Source organism: Buceros rhinoceros, unplaced genomic scaffold (assembly GCF_000710305.1).
Source record: "Buceros rhinoceros silvestris isolate BGI_N320 unplaced genomic scaffold, ASM71030v1 scaffold7113, whole genome shotgun sequence".
NCBI classification, from domain to species: domain Eukaryota; kingdom Metazoa; phylum Chordata; class Aves; order Bucerotiformes; family Bucerotidae; genus Buceros; species Buceros rhinoceros.
In genome coordinates this window covers 44,124-68,528 of record NW_010405306.1, presented here as the reverse complement: position 1 = coordinate 68,528, position 24,405 = coordinate 44,124, and the positions used below count along the sequence as shown (strand labels likewise).

Sequence of the window (24,405 nt, the reverse complement as noted above, 5' to 3'; positions counted from 1 at the left end):
AATCTTTATAATGCAGCCAAGCATAATAAGCTTCTGAATATGGAACAGATATCTTCATTGTTCTGTGAGTAATGACTCCAGGAACCCTGCCTTTTCTTTTTTAATGACCTGAGATCTTTATTTTATCAGCAGAGGAAGTAAACTACTGCCCTTTTCTGGCTTTGGATAGCTCTTAACAATGAAGCCAGCTAATTGTTCCACTGAAAATCCAATGTTACTACAATAGCACTGTTCGCCAGAGGCAGAAGTGTGAGCCATCAAGTTTCCTTAATACCTCATGGTCTCAGGATTTTCCCATGAAGGGATCTCAGTTCTTACTTGTTAGAAGTCAAGATGTAAGCAAGTACTCATCACAAATATAATAATTTTCTGAGTGAGATAAAGTACGCTAATACCAGCTGTGTAGTCATTGTGTAATGCTCGAGACAAAAAAATCTATATAATCCAAGCAGATCATAATTAGCTAGCTTCTAGTATTGCATGTACCTCGGCAGATGCAAGATTGTATTACTTATCAAACAAGTCTCTCTGACTATTCTTTAATGATGCTAACATAGTTCGGTATTATGCATTTATGTGGTGCTACCAAAAGGAAAAAAAAAGCACATTCCCTTTAATTGTGCATGTTTACCTAAATTTAACTATTTCACGTTAACAGTTTCTCACTTGTAAATCAACAGTAAAAGTTTTATTTATAAAATCTTCTTAAGACATTTATGATTGAATAATGTTATGTTCACCATAGTTCATATTTACTATGTCTGGTCCAATTTCAGATGTCTCTCCTCCTCATCCTCAGAGCTGATTTCTTAAATTCCTGAAATGGCTCTTCGTTTCCGCACAGTTACGTGCTCTACCTTTAGCTCCCAGTTAAGGTGATCAGGTTTTTATCCCAAGGGTCATTACATGCAGATCCTTCTGAAGCTCGGCAGCATCTCAGGCATATTGAGCACACAATTTGTTAGCTCCATTTCACCCAGGGGCAGAGCGTGCTACCTGAACAGGCATCCAATTCTTTCAGACATGTTCTTGAGGGTAGGAGGACCAAATGGATTGTTTCAAGACCTGATGTCCTAGTCACCGGGCCCTCAAGGCTAGATGCTTGTTTTCACTGGAACTGGTATGTCACAGGAGGCACCAGATGGCTGGGTGGAACAGGATACTTTTTTCCTTGGTCAAATATACTCAGAAAGCACACTGGTGGTGCTCCCAACTTAAAAAAGAATAAATAAAAGATCTGCACTACTCTCAGACAAAGCAGGAGGAAAACAAGTGGTTTGGCCTCTGTAAAGTAGAAGAGTGCGACAAAAAAGTGCAAAAAAAGTTTGCTTCATTCTAGTCACACCTCGAGAGCATATTCCGTACAGATCACTCAGAGATGGTGTGTAGGAGAATCAGCCTAATGAAAATTCTTGAAAGGTGAGCCAGATACATCTCCCTCACATACATCTAAAAAAGTTAGCCACAGCCTCTTCTGAACAGCAGCAGAAGTTTCGCCAAGAATGACATGAGGACTGGAAGGAGAAAGCAGAAAAACATACAAAGAACAGTAAAGTAGGAAAAACAGCTTTCTGGAGATGCCTATTAAAAGGAAATCTGTGGTTTACCTGGTAAACCAATAACCAAGAGGATAAAATTTGGACATTCTGGAGAGTGCTGAGAACATCAGGAGGTTGCTCATCTTGGGGAGATAGACAAAAGTTAAATCTACCAGTACTGATCTTCCCATCTAAATCCACACATGTTTTCTGAGGATGGGTAGCGTGTGTGACTCCTGTTCCACCACTAGATCACCTTTTAGAGAAGGATCTGCCCTTTTTTCAATAGGATTTACATTAATTGGAGGTAACATAAAATATTAATATAAGTTAATACAAAATTCTTCTCGGTATAGATATTACAATGTGCAGAGTATCTTTCTATGAAGTTCCTTCTCAAAATAACAAGTGTCCATGTATATATTCATACAGCAGTATTTGTATATGTATATATATGTGTTTAAATCAGCTACATAGGCAGCTCTCAGTATCTTTTATTTTGTAGTGTAACTTTCTCGGTAGGAGTTGATCTCAAGAGTTATAAAAATACCATGCAAATGCAGTTCTTTCTTTTTTTTTCATATACCAATGTTCTTTCAAATAACATATGAGCTTAATGCTGAATTTTGCCTCATTTTTCTTGATCACAGTTTGTGAGCATCTTTTTCATTCTGAAGAGCCAAGTGTTTAGAACTGGGTGTGGTTTTAAAGATTATTTATTTCCTAGAAGTTTTTTTTGGACAGACTCTAAACCACTTGTGGGTGTCTAGTAAGGTATGTGGTACTTAAGGGACTAGTGAATAGTCTCTGGTGCATCACTTCACAGCACCTCCTGACTGTCCTCACCTGTCGAACCCAGAAGGTACTGCCGCTGTAGCAGAAACAGCAGGACACAAATACACACTTTCACCTTGTTACTCCAGTTCACAATTTGGAATATTAGTTAAGCCAGCAATGAAGGTAACTTTGTGTGAAGACCCCAAGCTGAGAACTGAGCAGGTGATGCACCAGTGGACATCCTTTTCGGCTGGCAGTGCTATGTGGGTGTTAACATTGAGCACAAGGAGTGGGCAGACTGCTAAAGGCAGTATTACCTTCAAATGCCACAGCTTAATTAGCCAAACAGTGTTTGCCAGAGCATGTGCAGCATGTCTTCGGTACATGAGTAGGTCTAATAATTTTCCCAGTGTGTCATGATAACAACATTCAGAGAACCCAAAACCATGTGACACCTTTTTTATTCTCCCATATGGCAATAAATGCCGTGTTTTCTTTCTAGTGTCACTCATAGCTCTTTCAGCTTGACAGTTTTCCACATATCTCCCCCTCTCTGCTCAATCACTGCTGTATGGACAAGTGTTTCCTGGCACATGTGGTTCTGTTCCAAGCACTGCAAACCCCTGTGCATGCAGGGGGCTCTTTGTGAATGGGTGGTGAGCCAGGAGCCAAGCATGGCAGCAGGGCTGGCAGAGTAGGGGGTTTTCTCTCCCCCAGCCCCTAAGTGAGGTCAGCAAGGCAGACTTCGCAAAGCAACTCTTGCAAGCCAGCATGTGTTGACTGCAGTCATAGCATGTTTGGGTGGTGTTTGTAGTTCAGTGGAGCAGGCTTCTGGGTAAGCAGAAAGGAGCAAACCTCTTTGTTTTTTAGTATCATAGGCTAGTTTTGCAATGCTGTGTACTAGCAGGAGAGAAGCGAATGTAGATATGAAGGACTTGCCCATGCTCATCCTTGCATCATTTTAATACAAACAGTCTAAAATGATACGCTTACCTGGTATCAAAGTGGTAGCGTAAGGTGATACCCAAGTTTGGGCCATCCTTTCGCCATGCTGCCTTGCTTAAATGCACACATGCTCCTTAGACAAAGCTATCACCTCTACCACTACTCAGTGCTTGCCCTTGACTGGTGTACAAAATGACACGGCAGGCCTGAGGGAATGCCTTTTCTTTCACTGGCTGGTGAAATGCTACTTTTAAGAGTTCAGGAATAGGGGAGATGATAAAGACATGCAGGAATTCACCCTTTCCATCTCTCCCCCAAAAGATTGACTTCATACAGTCAATTTCTGTTTATTGATATAAAGGTGTTATATAAAAGTCTTCTGTAAATTATAACATATATTCCAAATTTGAAACAATTTGTGATAATCTGTAAGGAAGTTGGTGTCTGATCACACCAGCATATGCCCAAATCCTCATGTAGCAGGTTTTGTCCAGTTTGCATACATATAAGTGATAATAAATGATGCAAAGAAGTGGAGATCGATTTGTTTTGTTTTTATAAACCTACAGCTATGAAAGTCCATCATAGCTTTTTAAGAAGTTGCTAGAAGAGTATGCTATTTTAAAACTTTGGAATCCCTTTAAATCAAAGCATGTTTTACCTAGAGGTTCTCTTTTTCTATGTACATGTAAAAAAGTGTTCTTCTTCCTATGGGAAATCATTATTTCCTTTTTTTTGTGAATAGTTTGGTTAATTTAGGAAAGCCTTGCAAAAAAGTCCTTGTATTATGATAGTGTGTGAAAAATGTAAAATCTATTTTAGGGGTTTTTAAGATGAATGACTTTTTCATTGTTTTATTGCTAATAGCAAATGCATTTCAAAAATCAAAGTAACTTGTTAGAATCCACATTTTTACACTGCTGCTGAAATTGTGTTTTGATTTCTTTGACATGATCCCTGATTGCTGTGAGAAGAATCAGTTCAGTATTTTTGTTCTTAGATTCCCCCTCCTTTGTCTTGCAGCTACTTGTGGCAGATTCCATTAACAATTGCAGTAGGAAATACGAGCCACATCTCATCAGAGGCAATTATATGGGTGTCTAACAAATCAGGTAAAAATAAACTTTCCTCCCAGTGGAATCTCATAAAGCATACTTGTGTTTTCCTCAACTGTTTCTTTGGAATTGATCCTAGATAATTGTTCAGTTGCTCTGCACCCGGTTTTAACTACTTGAAATGAATTACAAAGAAAAGGAGAGTTGGGGAAGGGAGGGAGGAAGAATGAAGGATGAGCAACAAGCAAGATTTTAATTATTACAGAAGTTAGAGAGTATAATGAAAAGCATTTACATAGAAATGTGCACCTAGGTGCTAAGTCTTATATTTAGCAACATGTATCAAATCATTGATGAATGCAATTCACTATTGATTGGTGAAAGTTAACTGTAATGTTTTTATAGAAAAGCATGTGATGAGTATGACTAATAAATGCAAAGTATTTAGAATTCTAGCATTTTTAACTCTGATCCATAACCTGAACCAGGGCTAGGAAATGTCTGCTGTTTTTAAAAGTTTCCTTATTGATATATCAAAGTATTTCTTCTCTCTATTAGATAACCAGATGCTGAACCTCAAAACTGCATTATTCTGTTTACTGCTTATTTTTTCCCTCTTCTGTCCCTACATAATCATAATAGTTATTATCCTGAGGACATCTAGAGCTAGATACCAGTGTATTTTTATCACCCAAGAAAGGAATCAGGCCATAGAAATTTAATCAAATACTTGTCTATTTCCTTAGCAGTTCATGCTACATCAGAAGAGTGTGAGGGGAGAAATGTGGAGAATTGAATGATTATTTAGAATGAAAAATAAGGATTCTTACATCCCCTTGACACATGGGCTCTAGAGGGAGAGCTCACCCTTTCCTGTAAAATTAGAAAGTTATAGAGATTTCCCTCTGATAGAAATCTAACTGGAGGTAGATGGAGTCATACCGGTGTGAGCCTGTGTTTTTGCCTTTTTTTCTCTTTTATAAGTCACTAAAAGGTAATAGTCACACAGAGCTTAGCAGCCAGCAGGACTAGAAATGAATGGTGGAAATCTGAGTATCCTAACTTTCTAGTGGCATGAGGTATGTGTGTCTGCCCTGATCATCTGCAGCCTCTCAGAGCATAGCATGTTCCATGCTATTCCCAGGATATAATGATCTAGAAATGTGCCTGGCACCAGGGCACTTTTCATACCTGGGAAACATACTCTAGTCAAAGCACACAGATGCTGCCTTGCTTTGCAGAAATATATTGCATTGCCCATACGTGCTCTTTAATATTAACACCTCTGGAATACTTCAAAAACTGTTTGCACTTTCACAGTCTGCCTTAATGACCTGCTCTACTTTTGTCCTTTAGGGCTTGATTGAACTCTCATTGAAGTTAATAGAAAGATTCCCACTGACTTCAGAGAGAGTTGATCACCTCATCTCATTAGGTTGTACATGCATACCTCCTTCCCTTCACTCCTGCCTTGAAAGTTCGGTATATCACTATTATCTGCGCAGTTGCTTCCTCATTGCCTTTCACTTGCAGAGTGCTGTGGAGGAACAAGTCCGTAAAAGCATTACCCACTCTTTTAAGATCTACTGCTCCTATCAGAATGCCTTCAAGAAATCAACAAATTAATGACGGCCAGTGTGAGCAATGATTTTGGGGTGGCTGCTGTATAGAAATTAAAGAGGAACCTTTCTGAGTCATCAGTTTCCTGTGTAGCAAATCAATGCCACTGTGATCTATTGTCATTATCCTTGTCCTTCTTCATTACATTCTTACTCATTCACTCAGTTACTGTGTCTCATTGAAAATGGGACTGTAAACTTATGACTACAGCAAAGATGTCCTCTTGCTCCTACTTATTGTTGTTTAGTTTAGCTGGAGAATTCCTCAACATAAAAAAGTCAGAAGGAATGTCCTTGGATGTGCTCTAATGTTTGATTCATTGTATGCGTTGCTGTATATTGGGGCTGATACTCTTGGAGATATTCTGCAAGCTGGTATGTTCATTTAATGGTGATGTGGGAGGGATTCTGAATCTGGGAGGAACAGTTTCCACAACTGATTCTTGTGGATGGGAAGAATCCTGAAGGCTTTCTGTGGTGCAGAGGACACAGTTTCAGTGTTGTCCCAGAGAGCAGTCTGGGAACAACTCTGCAAGCTGGAGATGAAACCAACTACTCTAGAGAATATTTGGAAGATTGGGAGTGATCACATTGTTCTTCAAATGAGTGTCATTGATTGCAGATACTCAAATCAAATTTGGAGGAAATGCAGTTTGTAAGGATGGTTTCCATGCCCTCTTTAGGAAGGAGGAGGCTTTTCCTTCTTGCTGACTAAACTGCTGTGCTAAAGAAGCTTCCAGTGTAACCTGAAGGGTGGCTGTCTGTTGTCTGTCATGTAATACTGATCACATACCTCATTTCAGCTGCCATTAATGAAGAGGGTCCAAGTTAATGACTACCATTATGATATCTTGACATATCACTTAAATTTTTCAATAAAATTAACCTTGTCTGTGTGTTATTTGACAGAAAGGAAACCATGGCAGTTTTGGAATAGATACATATATTGCCATGAAGAAATACTCCTTTTTGGTGATAGTTTAAATAACAGTTTTCCAGGGGAGTACGTCTCCTGCCTTGCACTAGAATTCACCATGGACGGTTATTTGCTGATGGAAGAGTTGCTTCTTTCATGTACGTCCAGAAGAACAAATGTGAGAAGTACTAATTTTTGCCTCCTCTTTGCTGCCGTGTCTGTGACCTCATCAAATTATTGTTGGATGCCAACTGGCATTTTCATGAGCAAGGGATAAGAGGCTGCTGTCCAGTCTTGTGAGAGCCACTGAATGTAGGATGCTTGGGTTGTAGCTCTCTAGTCATCCTGGCCATGTCTGGTTAAATACTAGAGATAGTGAGGCATGCACATCACTGATGAATATGCTGAGCAGGATTAGTTCAGATAATTACAGATCATCCCGACTGCTGACAACAGAGCTCGTGCTGTCCACTCTTCAAGGTGAAAGGACACACTGGAAATTACAACTATGCAGCGTCTTTCTGAGGTGTAATTCATTGTCCTTTGCAACAAATCCTGTAGAGAGGACAGTGGCAGGCCTTGACAACTTGTCTGACAAATTGTATAATCTCCAAGATGTTTCATATTAACTGTAGCTCTTTACAACTGTTTGTGGAAAATATGTAGTCATGATTTTGGAAGGCTTTCATTTTGCAAGTGCTTCTGCTAGTTCCTCTTCTCCTTACCCAGTGACCCATAGCATTTATGTAAGCATTTTTCCTCTATTCATCAGTTCGTATACTAACCATCAGATGACCCTTTTCCTGGCTCAGTTTGTCTGGCTGTGTGAAATGGAGCTGTCTCTTTCACTCTGAGTGCTGCACAGATATGTCACCACCACCTTTTTCCCTGTTTGCTTCCCATTGCCATGGATGAGGCTGTTCTGCTTCAGGCACGTGGCCCTGAAAACTAAATTCATCACAAAGTGGTCGTCTCATGATTAGCTTTCCTATCCATGCTGAAGTCAGAGACATCACACTAACGTGGCTGCAATGTCCTTTGTGCTACAATCTACAGGTTGGCTGAATGATAGATTTCACTAGCACTATGGTAGTCATTGTTGGTACAAACTCCTGCTCTGTCAGAGATCCAGGGTTTTTTTCTGTTTCTCCTACATAAGTTGCTTCTTTTGTGGTCGCTGTAATGATGTATGAACATAATGCCCACAGTTTTTTGGGATAGGCCAAAATGATTGCACATAAAAAGCCAAGGGCCAGCTTTGAACTCACCTCCTCCCCGCAAGATAACTGCTTAGCAGGGCTTGCTGAAAGATGTTGGTGATTGCTGCTGAAGGTGTACTAAGTGTGGAAGTACAGGCTGCTCACCTGTGGCATTTCTGCAAATCCAGGAGAGGTCACCTTAACCTCAAGTGAGGAGGTTTAGCTAGCATCCATTTCAAAGAGGTGAGCAAGGCTTTGGACAGAGGCGTTCTTGCCATTCCCTGGATGTGATTGTTCTGCTGCTTAAGGTCCAGGTAGGAAACATCTCCATGTGATTCAGCAAATGCTGCTGAATTGACTGACACAGCTTTACGGTCTGCCTCCCTGCCCTTTCCATCCCACGTTCTGTACCTTGACTGATTTTTTTTATGTCCCAGGGAAATATTCCTCTGATGAACCTCCCTGCCTCTGATAAAATGACTCATTCAGACTGCTCATAGTCCACAGGACTGCCATGAGATGGGGGAAGGAAGGTTCAAAAGGGCAGTTGCCTTCCAAACAGCAAGTCCCACTTACTGTATTGTGACACCTCCTACTAGATAATCTCTACTTTAACCGTAAGCCCCTTAGTGTGTAGAAGACACCTGCTTCTGAGCTGGGGTTTGCTTGCTTCCTACTGAGGAATAGAGCATTAGTGCAGCATTAGAAAAATACCGTTTCTTTTCCTTTCTGAGACTCAGCTGTTGAGTTGAGCTGTGTTGCTTACAGATTCTTTTCATCTGTCAAAAGTGAAAGTGAGGGAAGCACTCTGAAGTAAAAAAAGTATATAGGTCCTTCTTTACAATTTTAGCCAGCCATAGTGAGGACGAGGGATACATCTAGGAATGTTAATGGATGGAGGGGGATGCTGAGGAAAGAGTGTGTGAGACAGAACATGGTCGTATTTACTAATGTGGTCCATTTATGTTTTGTTCACAATACAAAAATATTTTTTTTCATCATGACAAGTGAGATGGAAATAACTTTTTCTTCTGGTTCACCTTGTCCCTGTATGAAAAGTTCTTGCAAAAAAGATTTGAAAAATGTAGTTAAAGCCAGTATCTTTTTGCAAAATATTATGATTGTGGTAAAATTCCTCATGGAGAATTTTCTTTGTCAGAAAAATTTCACTTGCTGTTGTTGGCATGAAATTGTGCTACTCCTGTGCGGTTATTTTTGAAGAAAAAATGGAATCGGGTTTCCCAGTAGGAATTCTACCAGCATAAACCTATTTCTACTATGCTAGGGATTGTATAAAATGAGGAGTTAAAATAACAACCATGACTACGAACATGTGAAACAGTAGTAGAACTGTGTGTGTTTATCCCACACTCTTGTCAGCATTGGAGTAGTACATTGCAGAGGCGTGCCCTTCACTCAGACCTCCCTCACAAGCTGCTCTTGTTGCCAGGCTTCCATCATTCCCACTGATTTTGATGGAGTTGAAGTTGCTCGAGAGCTAGGAGAGCTCAGAACTTCAAGCCATGTGCCGTTAGCACCAGCTGGAAGACCGTCTCACACTTCAGAGCAGAGGAAATGGGAATCAGATCCTAACTGATTTACTGACTTCGAAACAAATGTCACAAAATTTAATAATTTTCTCCTAAATGTCTCCTATATGTATGTGGCAAAACTGGAAGTTTCAGAGTAGTGTTATTTTCTGAGGCACCCAAACAAAACAGGACCATGGAAGAACACTTTTTGATGGAAGAAGATTTACAAAAAATCCCTTTAATCTCAAAGACAATTGTATATATTTTATATTGAATTCTAAGAGGATGAACAAAACCCATCAAAGATAGATTTCTGCCCAAATGAAATTTTTCTTGCTGTTTAGATTGTGAATGGTTTACTATAGGGTTTATCGCTGAATGATTACCTTTTCCCCAACTATAATATTTCTAACAGAAAACTAATAAATGTGTTGTGGTAAGTGGAGAAATTGCCCAGATGTATAGAAATTTTCAGTGCTATAATCACCAGAAGAAAGAATTTTTTTTTTTTTGGTGGGAAGGCATGAGAATTGACAGACTCAAACATCAAATTCCGGTAAATTATATAGAGCAATGTGAAGTGCATGCATCAGGCAGTCCCTTAAAATAACCGCTTGCTTATATGAGCTGTAAAGGCATGAAAGGTTCCTGTCCTGTATTTCAGGAGAAGGTCAACACATGAATGGTATTATCGAAAAATAATAGCAAAGGGTTATGGTTGGATTTAAACTGACCAAACCAGCAATAATGACATCCAGCTTTGAAGAGAATCTGTTCTCTATTAAAGCAATGCGTTGGAGGTGTTGACAGCTGTTACTTGTGAAATAGGTTATTTTGAACTTGTCATATTTGACTGGCAAGCATCATTCAATACTCTATTAAAGCACAAGTAATTTCCCTGCTTTTGAGATCAAAATTTATTAAAAATACTCAAACAACGTAAAATGTATGTAGCTTTTTTGTGACATCTGATTTTGAAAATTTCCATTTAATGTCAGATATTGATTAATGTGTGCTCATAGCCCATTTGGTATGGTTTTAGGTATCATAGAGGTGCAGGTATTAACCAATTACAAGTAGCTACTTTCAGCGATGGTGGCATTTAAAGGTTAGTTTACAACAGAAAATCATGGGAGAAAAGCAGTCCTTGATTAAGGTGGTAGGATTTTCTTCCTGGCATGAGCAGTCTGATCCTGACACCACATGGCAGTAAACCCTGAAGACCCAGTGAAATGCTAAAAGTTGTTGTTTCCCTCAGCAATCTCTCCCAGGTATAGAAGTGGGTATTTTGCTGTTGCTGTTAAGAAACCCACTAGGTTGATAAGGAACATAGCTGAGATTTAGGAGTGACAGGCTCTATTCACTGGGTAAACTAAATAAGATGGAGTAGATCCAGATTCAAATGCCTTCTCTTCCAGTTTTACAGCTGATATTTGATCCAAATCTGTTCTAAGAAAGTGCCTTTATCACTGTTCTGGAAGTTGTTCCAGTCTTTTATCGTATTTCTATAGTAATGTTTTCCTTTGTGTAAGATTCAGTGATTTACACAGGAACCAAGATTCAAATCTTCTGTAAGTAGGCTGGAGCAACTGGGTGATTCTGACTTCAGGTCCAGTGATAAAAGGGTTTAAATGGAGGAGCAACTTCAGTATAGCAGACTAAGAGAGTTTGCTTGGGACTGAGCTGTATAGCCCAGTGGTTAACAGGCAGACCCCTGTGGAGGGAAGGAGACGTGGTGTTAAAACCTTGTTCCAAATCAGATCGTGTAGCAAACACAGGTTAGATGCTTTGATGGTAGGAACTCTTGAGGAGCCTGCAGAGTTGTGGGACTTTTCTGATTTTCTCATTTAGTCCCATTTCCACAGGATATGCTGGCTCCTAAAGAACATATCTGCTTGGTGATGTATTGCAGATAACTAAATGGGTGTATGAGTGTTTATATTAGAATAATTAAAATGAACTGGTGCAAGTCAGTTAGACAAACCCTAAAAGAGCAGTAGCAATTGAATTGAATAGCAACCACTGAGTGATTCTGGGCTTAATATTTCTAAGAACTTTATTTTAAAGAAGTTTTAATGATGACAGAATTACCTAGGTGAGAAGAGGACTTTTTTAAACCTGCAGCTTTTTATCTGAATTCATGTTCATAACAACTCCATGAATTTGAATTTAAATAATTAAGATTGGGGTCTTGCGGGTCTTTGTATTTTTTGCACCTTAAAATTATAGTTATTTGTGTGTTTGATAGAAATATTTAATCAAGGGAGAAGCATAACTTTTCTCTGTAGTCCTAGCCATCTGTTATTTCCTCAGAAATTACCTTTTTTTTTTGTAAGAAAGACTGTAACAAATCCATTTGTTTAGTAAATCTAGGTAGTAGGTAGATAGTACTGTGAACTGTTAAGATCATATTGTTAACTTGATTTTTCCTATTCGCTACTTTCAGGGAATTCAAATACATCAAACAATTCCCAGATGGAATTATGTTTAAAACAAAGTCTATGCATTTGTTTTTTATTTTCAAAAATGCATGAGAAGACTGTTCCTTTTGTCAACAGCATACAAACAAATTTTATTATAGTAGAAAAAAAATGTTGTGATGAAATGAATTTTTATTGAGTTCTGGTTCATGATCAGTTTTGTCAGAATAATTTACCACATTGAAGGCTTCTTCAAGAGTCATTGAAGTCTGAGGCTTCGTTCCATGATAATTCTTTCTGTAGTGAAAGAATTGTGCATTGTGAATTCAGGGTGGTTTTGTTGTTGTAATCCGTAGTCCTGCAAATAGTTGTGGGCTGCCTGACTATACAAATACTGGAATAAATTTAGACTTTCAGCCTCAAAGTGTTTACTTAAAAAGAGGTGAAAGACGAAGATCAGGTTAGCTGGTAGAAGGTTAATTGGTCTAGCTCTGAAGCTCTCAGTGGTTAGCAGTTAGAAGCTGTGCAACTGGAAATACTTAAATTTAACATGCAGTATAAAAGCTTCATCGACTACATGCAGAAACATTTAAGAATTTTTATTTTTTTGTACCACAGGTTTAGTCTTCTCTCCATAGCAAATCTGATGAATTATTTGTGTTATGGTTGTGGAAAGCTATTTTAGCATGGCTAGAATCAGGGTACCAGAGTTAAAATGGGCACCTCTCTATAAATATTATTTGCTAGATGAGAACCACCCTTGGAGTTCTGGGTGGTAGAAGGACCCCGTAGGAATGTCAGCTGCTGTCTCTCTGCATCAGAACAAATAAAGGAAATTATTACGGAAACAACATTTTTGTTAGTCTTTGAAATAATTTTATTGCTTCTGTGGATATTTAAAGGAGAGAAATTAACAGATATGTCTTTATAATTTTTAAATTTAAAACCCCTTCCCATCTTGTTCTTTGTTTCCAGAACACCACAGAATTCCTGCTTTGGAAGAGGCAAGTTGGTTGCTGGGGAACATCAACCAGACTGGCTACTTTAGAGTTAATTATGATATTAGGAATTGGAGGCTGCTAATTAATCAGCTAACAAGAAACCATGAGGTGAGCTCCTCTTCTCATCCCCAAAAACCGGCTTTGGTAGGTGAACCTTCACTGTTTTGTCACCCTAAATGGTTCAATTTTTGTACTTGCCTTTCACAGGTTATCTCTGTCAGTAATCGAGCAGGCTTGATCGATGATGCATTCAATCTAGCCAGGTATGTTTTCCTGAAGATAATCCATCCTCATACACATTGTTGCAATAAGTCATGCAATCGTTAGCTCAGCAGCTGAGTGTGTTTCAAAGTTAAATGTTTTAAACACACTTTAGCTCTTTTCCCCCTCCCCCTAACTTTTTTTTTTTTTTTGGTATGGCATGTAAACATGGTCTGTAGCACATTCACTGCTTTTGATCAATAATTGCCGTAGGGCATTTCCGAGTCTGGAGAGGTCTGATCAATTTTGCAGCAAGTTCAATTTAACACTTTGGAGATAATCTCTCTCCTCTTTCTCTAATGAATGAGTGTTTTTTCTTCTGTTTCTCCCTAATGTCCCGCCTCTCCTCTTTTTATAAGTGACCCTTGTGCTGTATTTAATTGGTGATGGAAGGCACCTTCAAGCTTCAGTAATTTTTTTTGCCCTCACTTGTACTGTTATATCATTTTCCCAATATCTTTCTTTTCTTGTAATCTGCTATAACAGACTCTTTTCCTGCATGATGCTTTTCACACAGCATGGAAAAATCAGAAATCTGTTGAGCATTTCTGGAATTTTTGCAACATTTTGTGTTTTACTATAACCGAAGTTAATAATTAGCTTATACAGGGCTTGTTAGGTAGTCCTTCTTTACACACTGAGGCAATGGAATTGTTCCCTTTTTGAAATCAGGGCATCCAATATGTTGTTAAAGTATAAAATGAGGGGAAAGTAGTAGAACATTTCAAACTTTTTGATTCTTGAGGTACCTGGGAACATTGCATCAGTAAAACACTGTGATGTCAAAGGCAGCATGAAAAGAATTCCTGTTACTACTGGCTTTTCTGTTTGCTAGTGTATTTATAGCCATATTTGAGCAGGAGCTTGCAAGTTTCAGCAGTACTGAGGTGCATTTAACTACAGTCACCAGAGATGTTTGAGATTCAGACACAGTGTCACACAGAAGTTATGGCTCAGTGATGTTCCAACATCACTGCAGTAAAATACAGTTGTGTGCCCTACTGCTCTGTTCCAGCTGCCAGCGCTAGACTGAATATATGACATACACTAGTGATTAGCCCTTACTTAACAGTCCAGAGGTGTAGTAGGGAAGGAGGAATCATGGGGACAAAAGGAGTATCCATTTGCTTTTTGTGTTGCCCTTCATTCTTGCAGTGTGGCATCTTCCCTTTGGCAACAGTAAAAGGACTAGAAATATGTCATCACTTCAGTGGACCATGATCTGTGTACTCTCTGGCTGGTAGAATATTGCAGAGTATTCTGCAATATCTAGACTATTAGAAGAACTCTAAATGTTCAGTAATGTAACAGTCAGTTCCAATTTTACCTGGTTTTGGCACCCCAGAGTAGTGTCCAGTTACACAGAATCAGTGTGGCACTTTCCTCTTTTTCCATGCACTGAACACAGTCCAGTGTGGCTAGACTTCCCTGAGAAAAGTCTAGACACTGAAAAAAGCTTTTCTTAAGCCAATTCTTGTAGGTGAGTATTTTTTGTCTCTGTCAGTATTGAGCCAGTGCTCTGGGATGTCTTGTTCATGCAGCATAAAAGCAAGGTCTTGATTAAAGACCCAACCTGCACTGTCTGGCCAAGTTCTGTCTAAAAATCACCAAGATATTAGATGAGTAATGCATTAACAACTTGCTTTCCAAAGCAGTTTTATGGTGATACTGGATCTTGCTGCTCTTTCTGAAGTATGCCAGAGTGCTGTGAAGTCTTTCACAAGATTTCACATTGTAAAAACCTGATTCGTTAATGATGAGCTGCAGTGGACTGCTGCTGTATTTGCTACTCGTGCACCATGGAAAAATGTAGTTGAGCTAAATATTTACAGTGCATTCACATGTGCATACATAGATATTACTTATGAGGAAGTACTCTTCCAACAGGGATACGTAGCTAGATTCCTGTTTCTTTAAAATCTCTGCACAGACTCCTGTTAATAGTATTATTGAGTATGCGCCTTAGAAGCCAGCTGGGGTGGAGGGAAGATCTGCATGTTTCCAAACAGCAGACTTGTGCTCGGTATTTCAAGAACTAGCAATAAGGTAGGTAGACCTGGCTAAACTTGACATGTAGTGTGTACTTTTTGTTGATTCTTTTTACTTTATTCATCTATTGTCTTTCCTATTTAAAATAACCCAAACAGTTACTGAGATGATGAAGTTAGTTTAATTGGCTAGCTGACTGTATGGTACGTTTTTAAGAAGAGTTTGGTATTTTTTTGTTCCCATTTCCCCTCTCCCAGACAAAGAAAGACCAGGAACAGGCCTAATCCTTGCTCTCTTCCATTTAATCAGTAGGACTAGAGAGGCATTACAAGACTGTTGTGAGTGTGTTGGGAGCCAGCCTTGATGGCAGAGTGCCTGAACTTCTGGGAGTAAGAGAGCAGACAGAAAAGCACTTACTGGGTCAAGCAACGGGGAATCACACATTGACACTGCAGTGCGTCGCAGCTGCCCCTGTTGTATCAGGTGCTTTGACGTGACACAGCAGTGTTCCTAAAACAAGCTCCGAGGGCTACCAAAATGACACAGCCCTTTTGATTTCCTCAGAAGGATGGTGCTCAGAAGGTCACCACCAGTCTAATAGGAGCTTAGCTTTCCCCTCCTTTGCTGCAAGGTACAGTGCAGAAAGTTGCTTCACTTTCTTTTTGAGCAGTACCATGGTTTGGATGTTACCTGCTTCATGGGTACAGTGCTGATTGAGTCTTGTCTCCAATGCACAGCATGTGTTTTTCCTGGCCCATATAATGTTACATGATGGGGAGATTAAACACATGCAATTATCTCTGCCTGTGATGTGAGAAAGGGTGAGTAACCTCATAGACCAGGCATAGAGGTGGTAATTAGTAGTTTAGACCTGACTTCTGAGAAGACTGGCTATTTTTAAGGGTAATTGAGTCCTCAGTTGTGGTCCTTAGTTGCACTTGTGTTATCTTCTTGTCTACAACTATAAACATACACATCTTGAGAGAGAGAAGAGAACTGTGGCTTATGTAATTTTATTGTAATCCCTAGCTATTATTTTCAGTGTTAAAATAATGCAAAAAAAAAAAAAAGAAAACATAGCTTCTTGAATTCATGCTGGTCCTTTTTAAAAGCATTTGTAACATAAACAGTTCATTTTATTGTACTGAAGAGACTATTTCTTCAAAATACTCTGTCCTTCTTAGAAACTTCTGAAGTACTCCCTAGTGTGTTGTGGAATTTGATACATACAATGTCCGTTCCACACCAGAAGGGTTTGATTCAATTTTTCCACTGTGGTAATAGGATATTTCTGTGTAGTCTTACTGTTAATTGGTTTTGTTTGTGGAACAAGTACAGGTCCTACATTTAATAAAATTTAATAATATTTAGATTTGGAGAAAAATGAAAAAATTGCTCATATAAATTATTTTTGGAGCATTACATTCCATTTCTTCCTTCTTTTTTTTAAAAAAAGGCATGTTTGATTTCATTCCTCCAAATTTTTTATTATCCTTTTACTGTCCAGCATAACAATTTCTCAAAAAACTCATCGTAAATGAATTGATAACTCCAAGGAGCATTTTAAGCTCTATAATTTCATTAAGTCATGCCCATTTTATATGGAAATATATTCCTTCTTCTTCCTTCTTGGTGTATTTAGGTTCCATAAAATTAATCAAGCAGTGTTGAATTGAATAATAACAATAAAAGAAAGCTACAGCTTGCCCACTGTGTTTGAATTCTCACAAGCTTGTTTGTTTTTCAGATTTTTAAGCATGATTTTTTTCTCAGCTGTAGTACTTAGACACACCCTGAGGATCTGGAGAGCTGTAGCTTTGGCAGTAACATAACTTCTGTAAATGCATGCCTCGAATTCCTGAGCAAGAATAACACCTTGGCACCCTGTCTTCCCTTCTTGGAGATCCTTTATCTTTTGAGGATGTTTTGTAAGAAAGTTCAATACAATTTGAAAATATGTTGATTGTGGTAAGTGGGATGTTTTGACTGAGAAAGCCGAGAGAAGACAAACAGAACCATGCTTCTCTTCTAAGGTTAAACTGAGCAGAGGACAGTTCACATAGCTCTGGTTAGTGTCACAGGAAATAACAAAGATCCTGCTTTTTCTTGAGAGTGTGAGTAATATCAGCTTCTCCTGTCTTTCTCTTTCCTTAGGATAAGCAGTCAGTTATTGAGTATGTGAGGTGGGCTGCCTCCCACTACTTTAGCATCCCAAAGGTAGAACTGTAAATCTCAGCTAATCACCTTGCAGTACACTGACAGTTACTGGAGAGAAAACGCGCATCTGACCTCTCAAAACCACTTAACCGCACAGCATAAGATAAATCACACTCCTAATGTTAGGAGTGTTGTGTCACCCTTCGTTCTTCCTTGCTGAGCTCAAAATTGTCATATTCACTTCCCCTCATTAAACTGGTTGACTTAATTATGTCAAAGAAATAGGTCTGGTTTGTATTCGGTGCTAATCAGTGTTGGATTAGATGTGTCTGTGGTATTGTCATCTAAAAGAGTTATTGTTCTTTTCAGTTCTGGAAGAATCCATTGGTTTTGTCTCTTGAAACCTAACGTGTGTCATACCCTTTGGTCCTGCCTGCGCCATTGTCAGCTCACTGTGTTAAGGTGGCAGGTGTTTGGTTTGCATGCCAGTTGCTCTGGAAATCATTATGTTTTGATGCTGGAAATCCATCTTGCTATTGGTTGAGTATCTTATCTTCTCTTCTGTGGTTGAAGTGGTGGAGTTCCTTGGACTTCCAGATTTTCCTGAGCAGTTCCCTTTCAGGTGGGTCATAGGCTTAGTGACACTGCAGTGCATGTCAAGACTACATTCATTGGTTACAAATTAACAAAGGCCAAATATAAAACTTGACAGTAGTTTTTGAATGTGTCTTAGCAGCATTTCTTTGATTTTTGTCAGAAGCTTTTTCTTAACCGGATTAATGAGAAAGCATGAAGCAGTGTTGTTAAATGTTCTTCTGCTCCAGGGATGGATGGCCATGCTGGAGTGCTGACCACTTCCTTTCACAGACTGGGGGGAGAGTGAGCTATAGTCTCTTCAGATGAAGTTCTTTTTTAGGCTGGAAAAGCCGGTCTCTCGATTTCAGAAATACAGGGAGCCATGTCAGAAATGAGCAACGACAAAAAAATATGCCTTCAGAATTATCTGTGAACTAAGCGACTTCCCTGCTGCAGATGGCCTTCATTCTCTCTCAGAGTTTCATTCATCAGGCCCAAACCAGGAACCTGTTGCAGATATATGATGAGTTATGGTTATTGTTTTCCTGCCATCAATCACTTCTTCTTGGCTTGCTTCTTTCCAGGCTATGAGTTCTGCTGATTCTGGAAAACCAAAGTCTGAGAGTAAGGGAAAAGGCAGTGCCAAACGTACCTTCCAACATATATAAATCCAGAGTCTCTGCCTTGAAAAAAAGTCATCTTTAACAGCTGGTGCATTTGATTTCAAGGCTGATACCGGAAGTAAAGTACCAAAGTAAGCTGTAATCATTCCAGATCAGGTGATAACCAACTTGAAAAGAGATGTTGATTTAAAAAGTATCTGTTAACCAAATGTAGCCTTTGGGATCTGGAAAATCATGTCTTTAGGACACCTTGTTTTATTTTTTTTCTTAAAAAGAGAAAAAAAAGCCAACCAATCAAAGCCAACCTTCTCCTTATTCCTTAAGTTAATTCTTGGATGTGGAGTATTGCCACTCAGGCAAAAACATCTTATCCATTTAGCTACCTGAGGCAGTACCAATCTCCGTAATGATTAGCTGATCTTATTTCTGGAAGCTGAGAGATACCTTGTAACTAAGGCTCTAGTTATATGCTTCTATATAAAATCCAGAATTATTACTGCTAAATTGGAAGAATGTTTTCTTGAAGTTTCTGTCAGAAATACATGCATAACAAAACTAAACTGTGGAGTTGAAGTGATCTTCATTGCTGTTTTCATAGTATTTGATGTCTTCCAATATATCTCAGCTAATTGATTCCATGTTACATTTGTTTGTGTTACTTAAAGTCCTGTTCAGTGCAATGTCAGGAGAAGTCAAGGCATTTGAGGGCCCATTTGAAATTTTGGGGCTGAATAATTAGGTGACAGAGGTAGAAGTTCTCATCTAGCCCAATCAATGGACTTCAAAATGTTTCAAAATTTCAACAGGGTTGTTGACCTTGTTTTGCTTAGGTGTTCATAAACAATCATGTAGGCTCCATTTAAATGAATAAACCAGGTTTTAACTCCAGCCTTCATTATTACTCCTGATCACATTTGCTGATAGTTCAACACAGAGGAAAACAAGTATGTTAAGCAGCTCCCTTAATTAGTGCCTCCGAGTACCAGCTAAGGGAGTGAGTATTAGATCAATAGTTTGTATCACACTTGATTAATAGTAGTATAGATTTACTACTTAAATAAACAAGGCCTCATCTAAACTATTACAGCAGATGCCATAGTAACTCTTCTTCACTGTCAGGCAAATTTTGGTGGTGGTTCACCAGCAATTGATTTAGATATGGCTTCCTATAAAAGTTGTTGGATTCCCTTTGATGTAAGTACTCTCTGAATGGGCCAGAGCAGCTGCACCTTTTTTAGAGAAAATGGGAAGCTACAAATGTTTTAAGGTAGCCATCATTCATTCCATATGCTGTGTGTCAGTCCATATGTTCTGTGACATATCACAGCAGTGATACCTGCTTTGCGTGTAGATAAACATTTCAGCTAACGTTTGCATAAGTTCCTACATGAAGAATCAAAGTGATTCTTCAGAGTAAGCACACTAAAAGTCAATTCTGCTTTTTTAGTATGTATCATGTGTTCTTCAGATCCTATTATATATTTAAGAGCAGTAGAGCAATTCCAGGAAAATGCCAGAGCTGAGAGAGCACCCTGGACAGTAGAAAAACCTGGGGAAGAAGTTGGAGAAGACTCTTTAATACCCACAAAAGAGAAACTGTAGATGTGACTTCTTTATTGAGTATTTAGTGCAGGGAGTTGCTCTGGAATACATCTATCCTGTAGAAGTGGGCGATGTTGTTAATCCACATCTGTACAAAATTTGCCTATGCGTCTCTTGTTTCTGGTACTTCTGAGTTGTTACAACAGTAATAGTTTTACCCTGTAAGCTACGTTAACTCTATTCTTAGCTGAACCCAGAATAAACTGTCAGGAAAGCATGACTCTGGTTTCCAGAGAGTGAAAGAATTATGTTTAGCTAATGTTTGTTAGCCCATCATCTTTTCAACCCATGGTCTTGGTCTGTACTGATTTTTGGAGTCATGTTGGTATGGATGTATCCACATTGCAGTGCAGATGCCAGATTCTGCTGTGTAATGACAGGGGAGGAGGACAGTCGGTGAAATTTATTTCAGGAAAATTAATTAAACCAGGTCTGAATTGCACTTCAAGAGAATGCTTAACTTGGAGTTTGAGGTTAAACAAGAGGAGGAGATATCTGTGTGTTCATGGGGCAGGGGGAAGTCTTCATCCAGCCTCAAAACTTTTGCCATTCTGGGAAGTCCCTATCCTCTCCTACCTAGCATCCCCCCGTTCCGTGTGCCTTGCATCTGTTGACCCCATTTTATTCCTTGTAGCTACCTGATCGTCCCTTTTCCCCCACTTCCCTCATCTGTCTTCTCACAATAAACGTCTCTTTTTCTTCCTTACCCTTATCCCAGAACTCCATTGCTTTTCTTTCTGAGGATCTGGCAGGACTAGCCTGGAGAGCAAAAGAACCTGTGGCTACCTTGGTTGAGGTAGCAGCAGGGAGCCACCCTGAGGGGCCGGAGATGCTGCTCTAAACACCCTGACCTTTCCCAACACCAACAAAGGATGTATGAATAAAAGGCAAGAACAAGCTTTTCAAGCTAGAAAGGACAATGCCAATTCCTTATTGGCATAAACAAAATAAGCTCCTGACTACTTTGCCTGCTGTTTGGACCTGACTGCAACATTGGTTCTCAGAAATGATCCTACTTTTTGGGCTCATGATTGCTCTTGCCCAGGATTGTTGTCTGGAGGAGGCCTGGTCTTTGTCAGTGTATGCTCTATGCTCTTGGCAGAACATATTGCCAAAGTGAACTTTTGAATTCAAAGTACAGATTATTCTTTCAAGTTTTTTGGTCTTCATATCGTGATTTTATAAAGCAATTTTTTAAACGGTAGACTAAGATCCCTTTGATAATATTTAAGAGAAGTCTTGGGAATCAATGTTCTGTTAGTTTAGCTCCTTGCTATTTGGCTAGAAGTTTTTTCCTCTACCCTGAAATCAAGCAATAAGTGATGGAAAGAACTGTGTTATGACTAAGGAACGGCTCAGGGACTAGAGAATCCTGGCATGCTGCTTCTGCTATAGACTTCCTAGGTGATCTTGGTAAAATCACTTAAACTGTTTGTGTCTGTTTTCTGTCTGTAAAATGGAGATAAGAGAATAGGCGAGGCTTGGTGATAATTTCAGAGAGTCTTTTATTATAAATATATTTATAGAGAACAGCTTTTACAGAAATAATATCCAATTCTGTAGATATTCTGCCAAATAAAATTCAGATTGTATGTGTATTTTCAAGATGAGGCTTCTGTGCTTTCCTTATGAAGTTTCTAGCTTTTAAACATATTTCACTTGGCTGGGACTGATATGCAAATTATAAACACTAGAACAGGAAAAAGAGAGATATGAAAAAGTATTCTGCATAGTAATAAATGAACTCAATTTTGAATTTGCTCAAACATGCTTTCATAGATACCATTGCCCGTTGACAAGGAGTAGAAGGAATGTTTCAATCAACCCTTCCCAACAAATCAAGAAAGAAAATAACACTTTTAATAATTGAGTCATCTGAAATTGTCATCTATTAGCCCTGAAATAGATTCAAATTTCTGTAGTAAATTTAAGCTTGTGAATAACATAATTCTCAAAAATCGAAGTTTCATGATGATGAAAAATATGACATACATAACTTACTGCATAGTCTTAATTTTCAGCAGTACGATTATTCCTTTACATCTTGCACTACTCTTTTTAAATTTTTTTTTTTCATATGGGGAAGAAGAGGAAAGGAATGATACTGAACTCCAGCTTGAAGGAATTCTTGTATTTTTACAAACGTGGAGGTGTTTAAGTTAGGGGTTTTTTTCTGCTTTCAACTAAGATGATTCAAATTAATATTAGTCTTTGCTTATGTGGCAACTCTAAAACTGCTCAAGATAATTTAAGCCACATGATACTCTGATAATTACATTGAATTTGAACTGTTCTTTGTATGATGCTTCAAATCCTCTTGTGAGGAGTTGAATGTCACTTGAAGAGTCCTCAAATATTTTGCATGTAAGAAAACATAATAATAAGCAGGCTTCACTTCAAACCGTCATACTCTCTGAATCCTTTGATGCTGTAGAGATTGAATAATGATTAAATTTAGTATTTAAAATGAGCTTGTAAGCCAAGTATTGCTGTTGTATTTATCAAAGAGCAGATGTGCATTCCTGTCCTGTTTAAATGGAAGTCCATACCTGGTACAAATCTTAATGCCTTCATTAAGTCACTTTGGATGTCTTAGAAAAGCAGAGTCCTTACCTGGTGCTAAGTCAGCCCAACTCTGGGAGTGGAAGATGTGGTAGATCATTCTTTGATATTGGAGATCAAAGGGCCTTTTTTACAGGTTGCCCGTTAGTTTCTTATGAGAAAACATTCTTTGTCCAGCGTCCCTTGTCAAACATGGATGCCAGGCATCATAAATTTTTAGTCTTTTGACTTCCCAGTCTTGCTGGAGTCGAAGATGAAATCTGAGACTACAAAAGTTAGTTTCCCTGTTGCATGGGTCGCCTCGCTGAAAGGTTTTTTTATGTGTCAGGGTTCAACATACCTGTTTTTACTCATCTGCCAAAGACCCACTCTTAAAGCACTGTGGGAAAGAACATCCTGAATATACCAGTAGGGGCACCAGACCTTGGTAGGTCCAGAAGAAGTGAATGGGGTTACAAAAAGCCAAATACAGTAAAATGTGGATGTTCATCGGCACCAAGTTCCTTTGTGAACTGTTCTAATCCACACACTTCACTTTAAAGATAAAGAGTGAATCAATAAATAAGAATCCTAACATTTTAAACTCTCCCTTTATGGGTCAATGACTACAGTCTAATTATTCATATATTGCATGGGCACAGAAATAGAACTAAAGTTAATCTGAGTTGCACATCAATGTTCTGAAGAGCTGCGCTTCCCCCTTCAAAATTACCCAGACAAAAAGCCAGTCATGTTTTACATATTTCATAAGAAACAGATGATGAGAATGAGTTTTAAACCAGCAGCAAGTAAATCACCTCATTTCCATTGTTTCAACAATGCAGACCAGTTTGATGCCAGCTTGGATTTTCTAATTTTGATTTAAACGCATGACTTATAATGACTTTGTTGGGTGGTGAGACTAAGGGATTTATGGTGCACTTGTATGTGGGACTCTCATCACTGTACGGCAACCCTGTCGTTTTTGTGACAGAGTCTGTTTGACTGGTGCTGGATTTATGGTAGAAATAATTCAGAACAGAGTAATAATTTTCCCTTGGCAATTACACTACCATTTGGTACTTCGTCCCTAAGGGGAAAATGAATGTGCTGGGATCTGTCCATAAGTTCAGTGGCTTGGTGTAAAGAACAAATCAAGGTCAGAATGCAGCTGAATACACACTGATGTTTCAGAATATAATCCAGGTCTCCTGCTTTTATCTGACGAATTAAAAGCTCGTGTAATTTAAAGATTATTTTTCATTGCTATGGGATTTTTAGTGGGAGTTCTTTGTGAGGGATATTTCATTACCACGTTCAGTCTTTTCCTTTTCTGTTCATTGCCTCTTTTCTCTGGAGCAATGGCCACCCTAGCAATTTCTTTAGTGTAAGCAGGATAGTACTTTGCTAAGGGTTGGTGCTTGTGATATTTTAAGCCACTTTATATATATATATATATATAACTTTTGAAAGGTCTTTTGCTTTGTTGTAAAAATGAGGTATCACCTTTTCACCACAGTTCTTCAGCTGCCTCTTTAGGCGTGAAAAACCTGCTGGACCAGGATGTTTGACTAGAGATAATTTGTCTAATAACTAAAACAGATCTCTTTGTCAGTCTGTGTTCCTTTTCCTTTGTTCTCACTTCAGTTCAGCA

General features: G+C 38.8%; 1 protein-coding gene across 1 annotated transcript in view; it reads left to right on the top strand.

Annotated features, from left to right (window-relative positions):
- TRHDE (thyrotropin-releasing hormone degrading enzyme) overlaps positions 1–24,405 on the top strand; it is a gene marked incomplete at its 5' end in the record, with an annotated part of 105,795 nt that overhangs the window by 50,199 nt on the left and 31,191 nt on the right. The window contains 3 exons of the mRNA XM_010133667.1: positions 4,284–4,372; positions 12,977–13,110; positions 13,210–13,265. Of these exons, the coding sequence (XP_010131969.1) occupies positions 4,284–4,372; positions 12,977–13,110; positions 13,210–13,265 (279 nt within the window). The remainder of the gene's footprint in view (positions 1–4,283; positions 4,373–12,976; positions 13,111–13,209; positions 13,266–24,405) is intronic.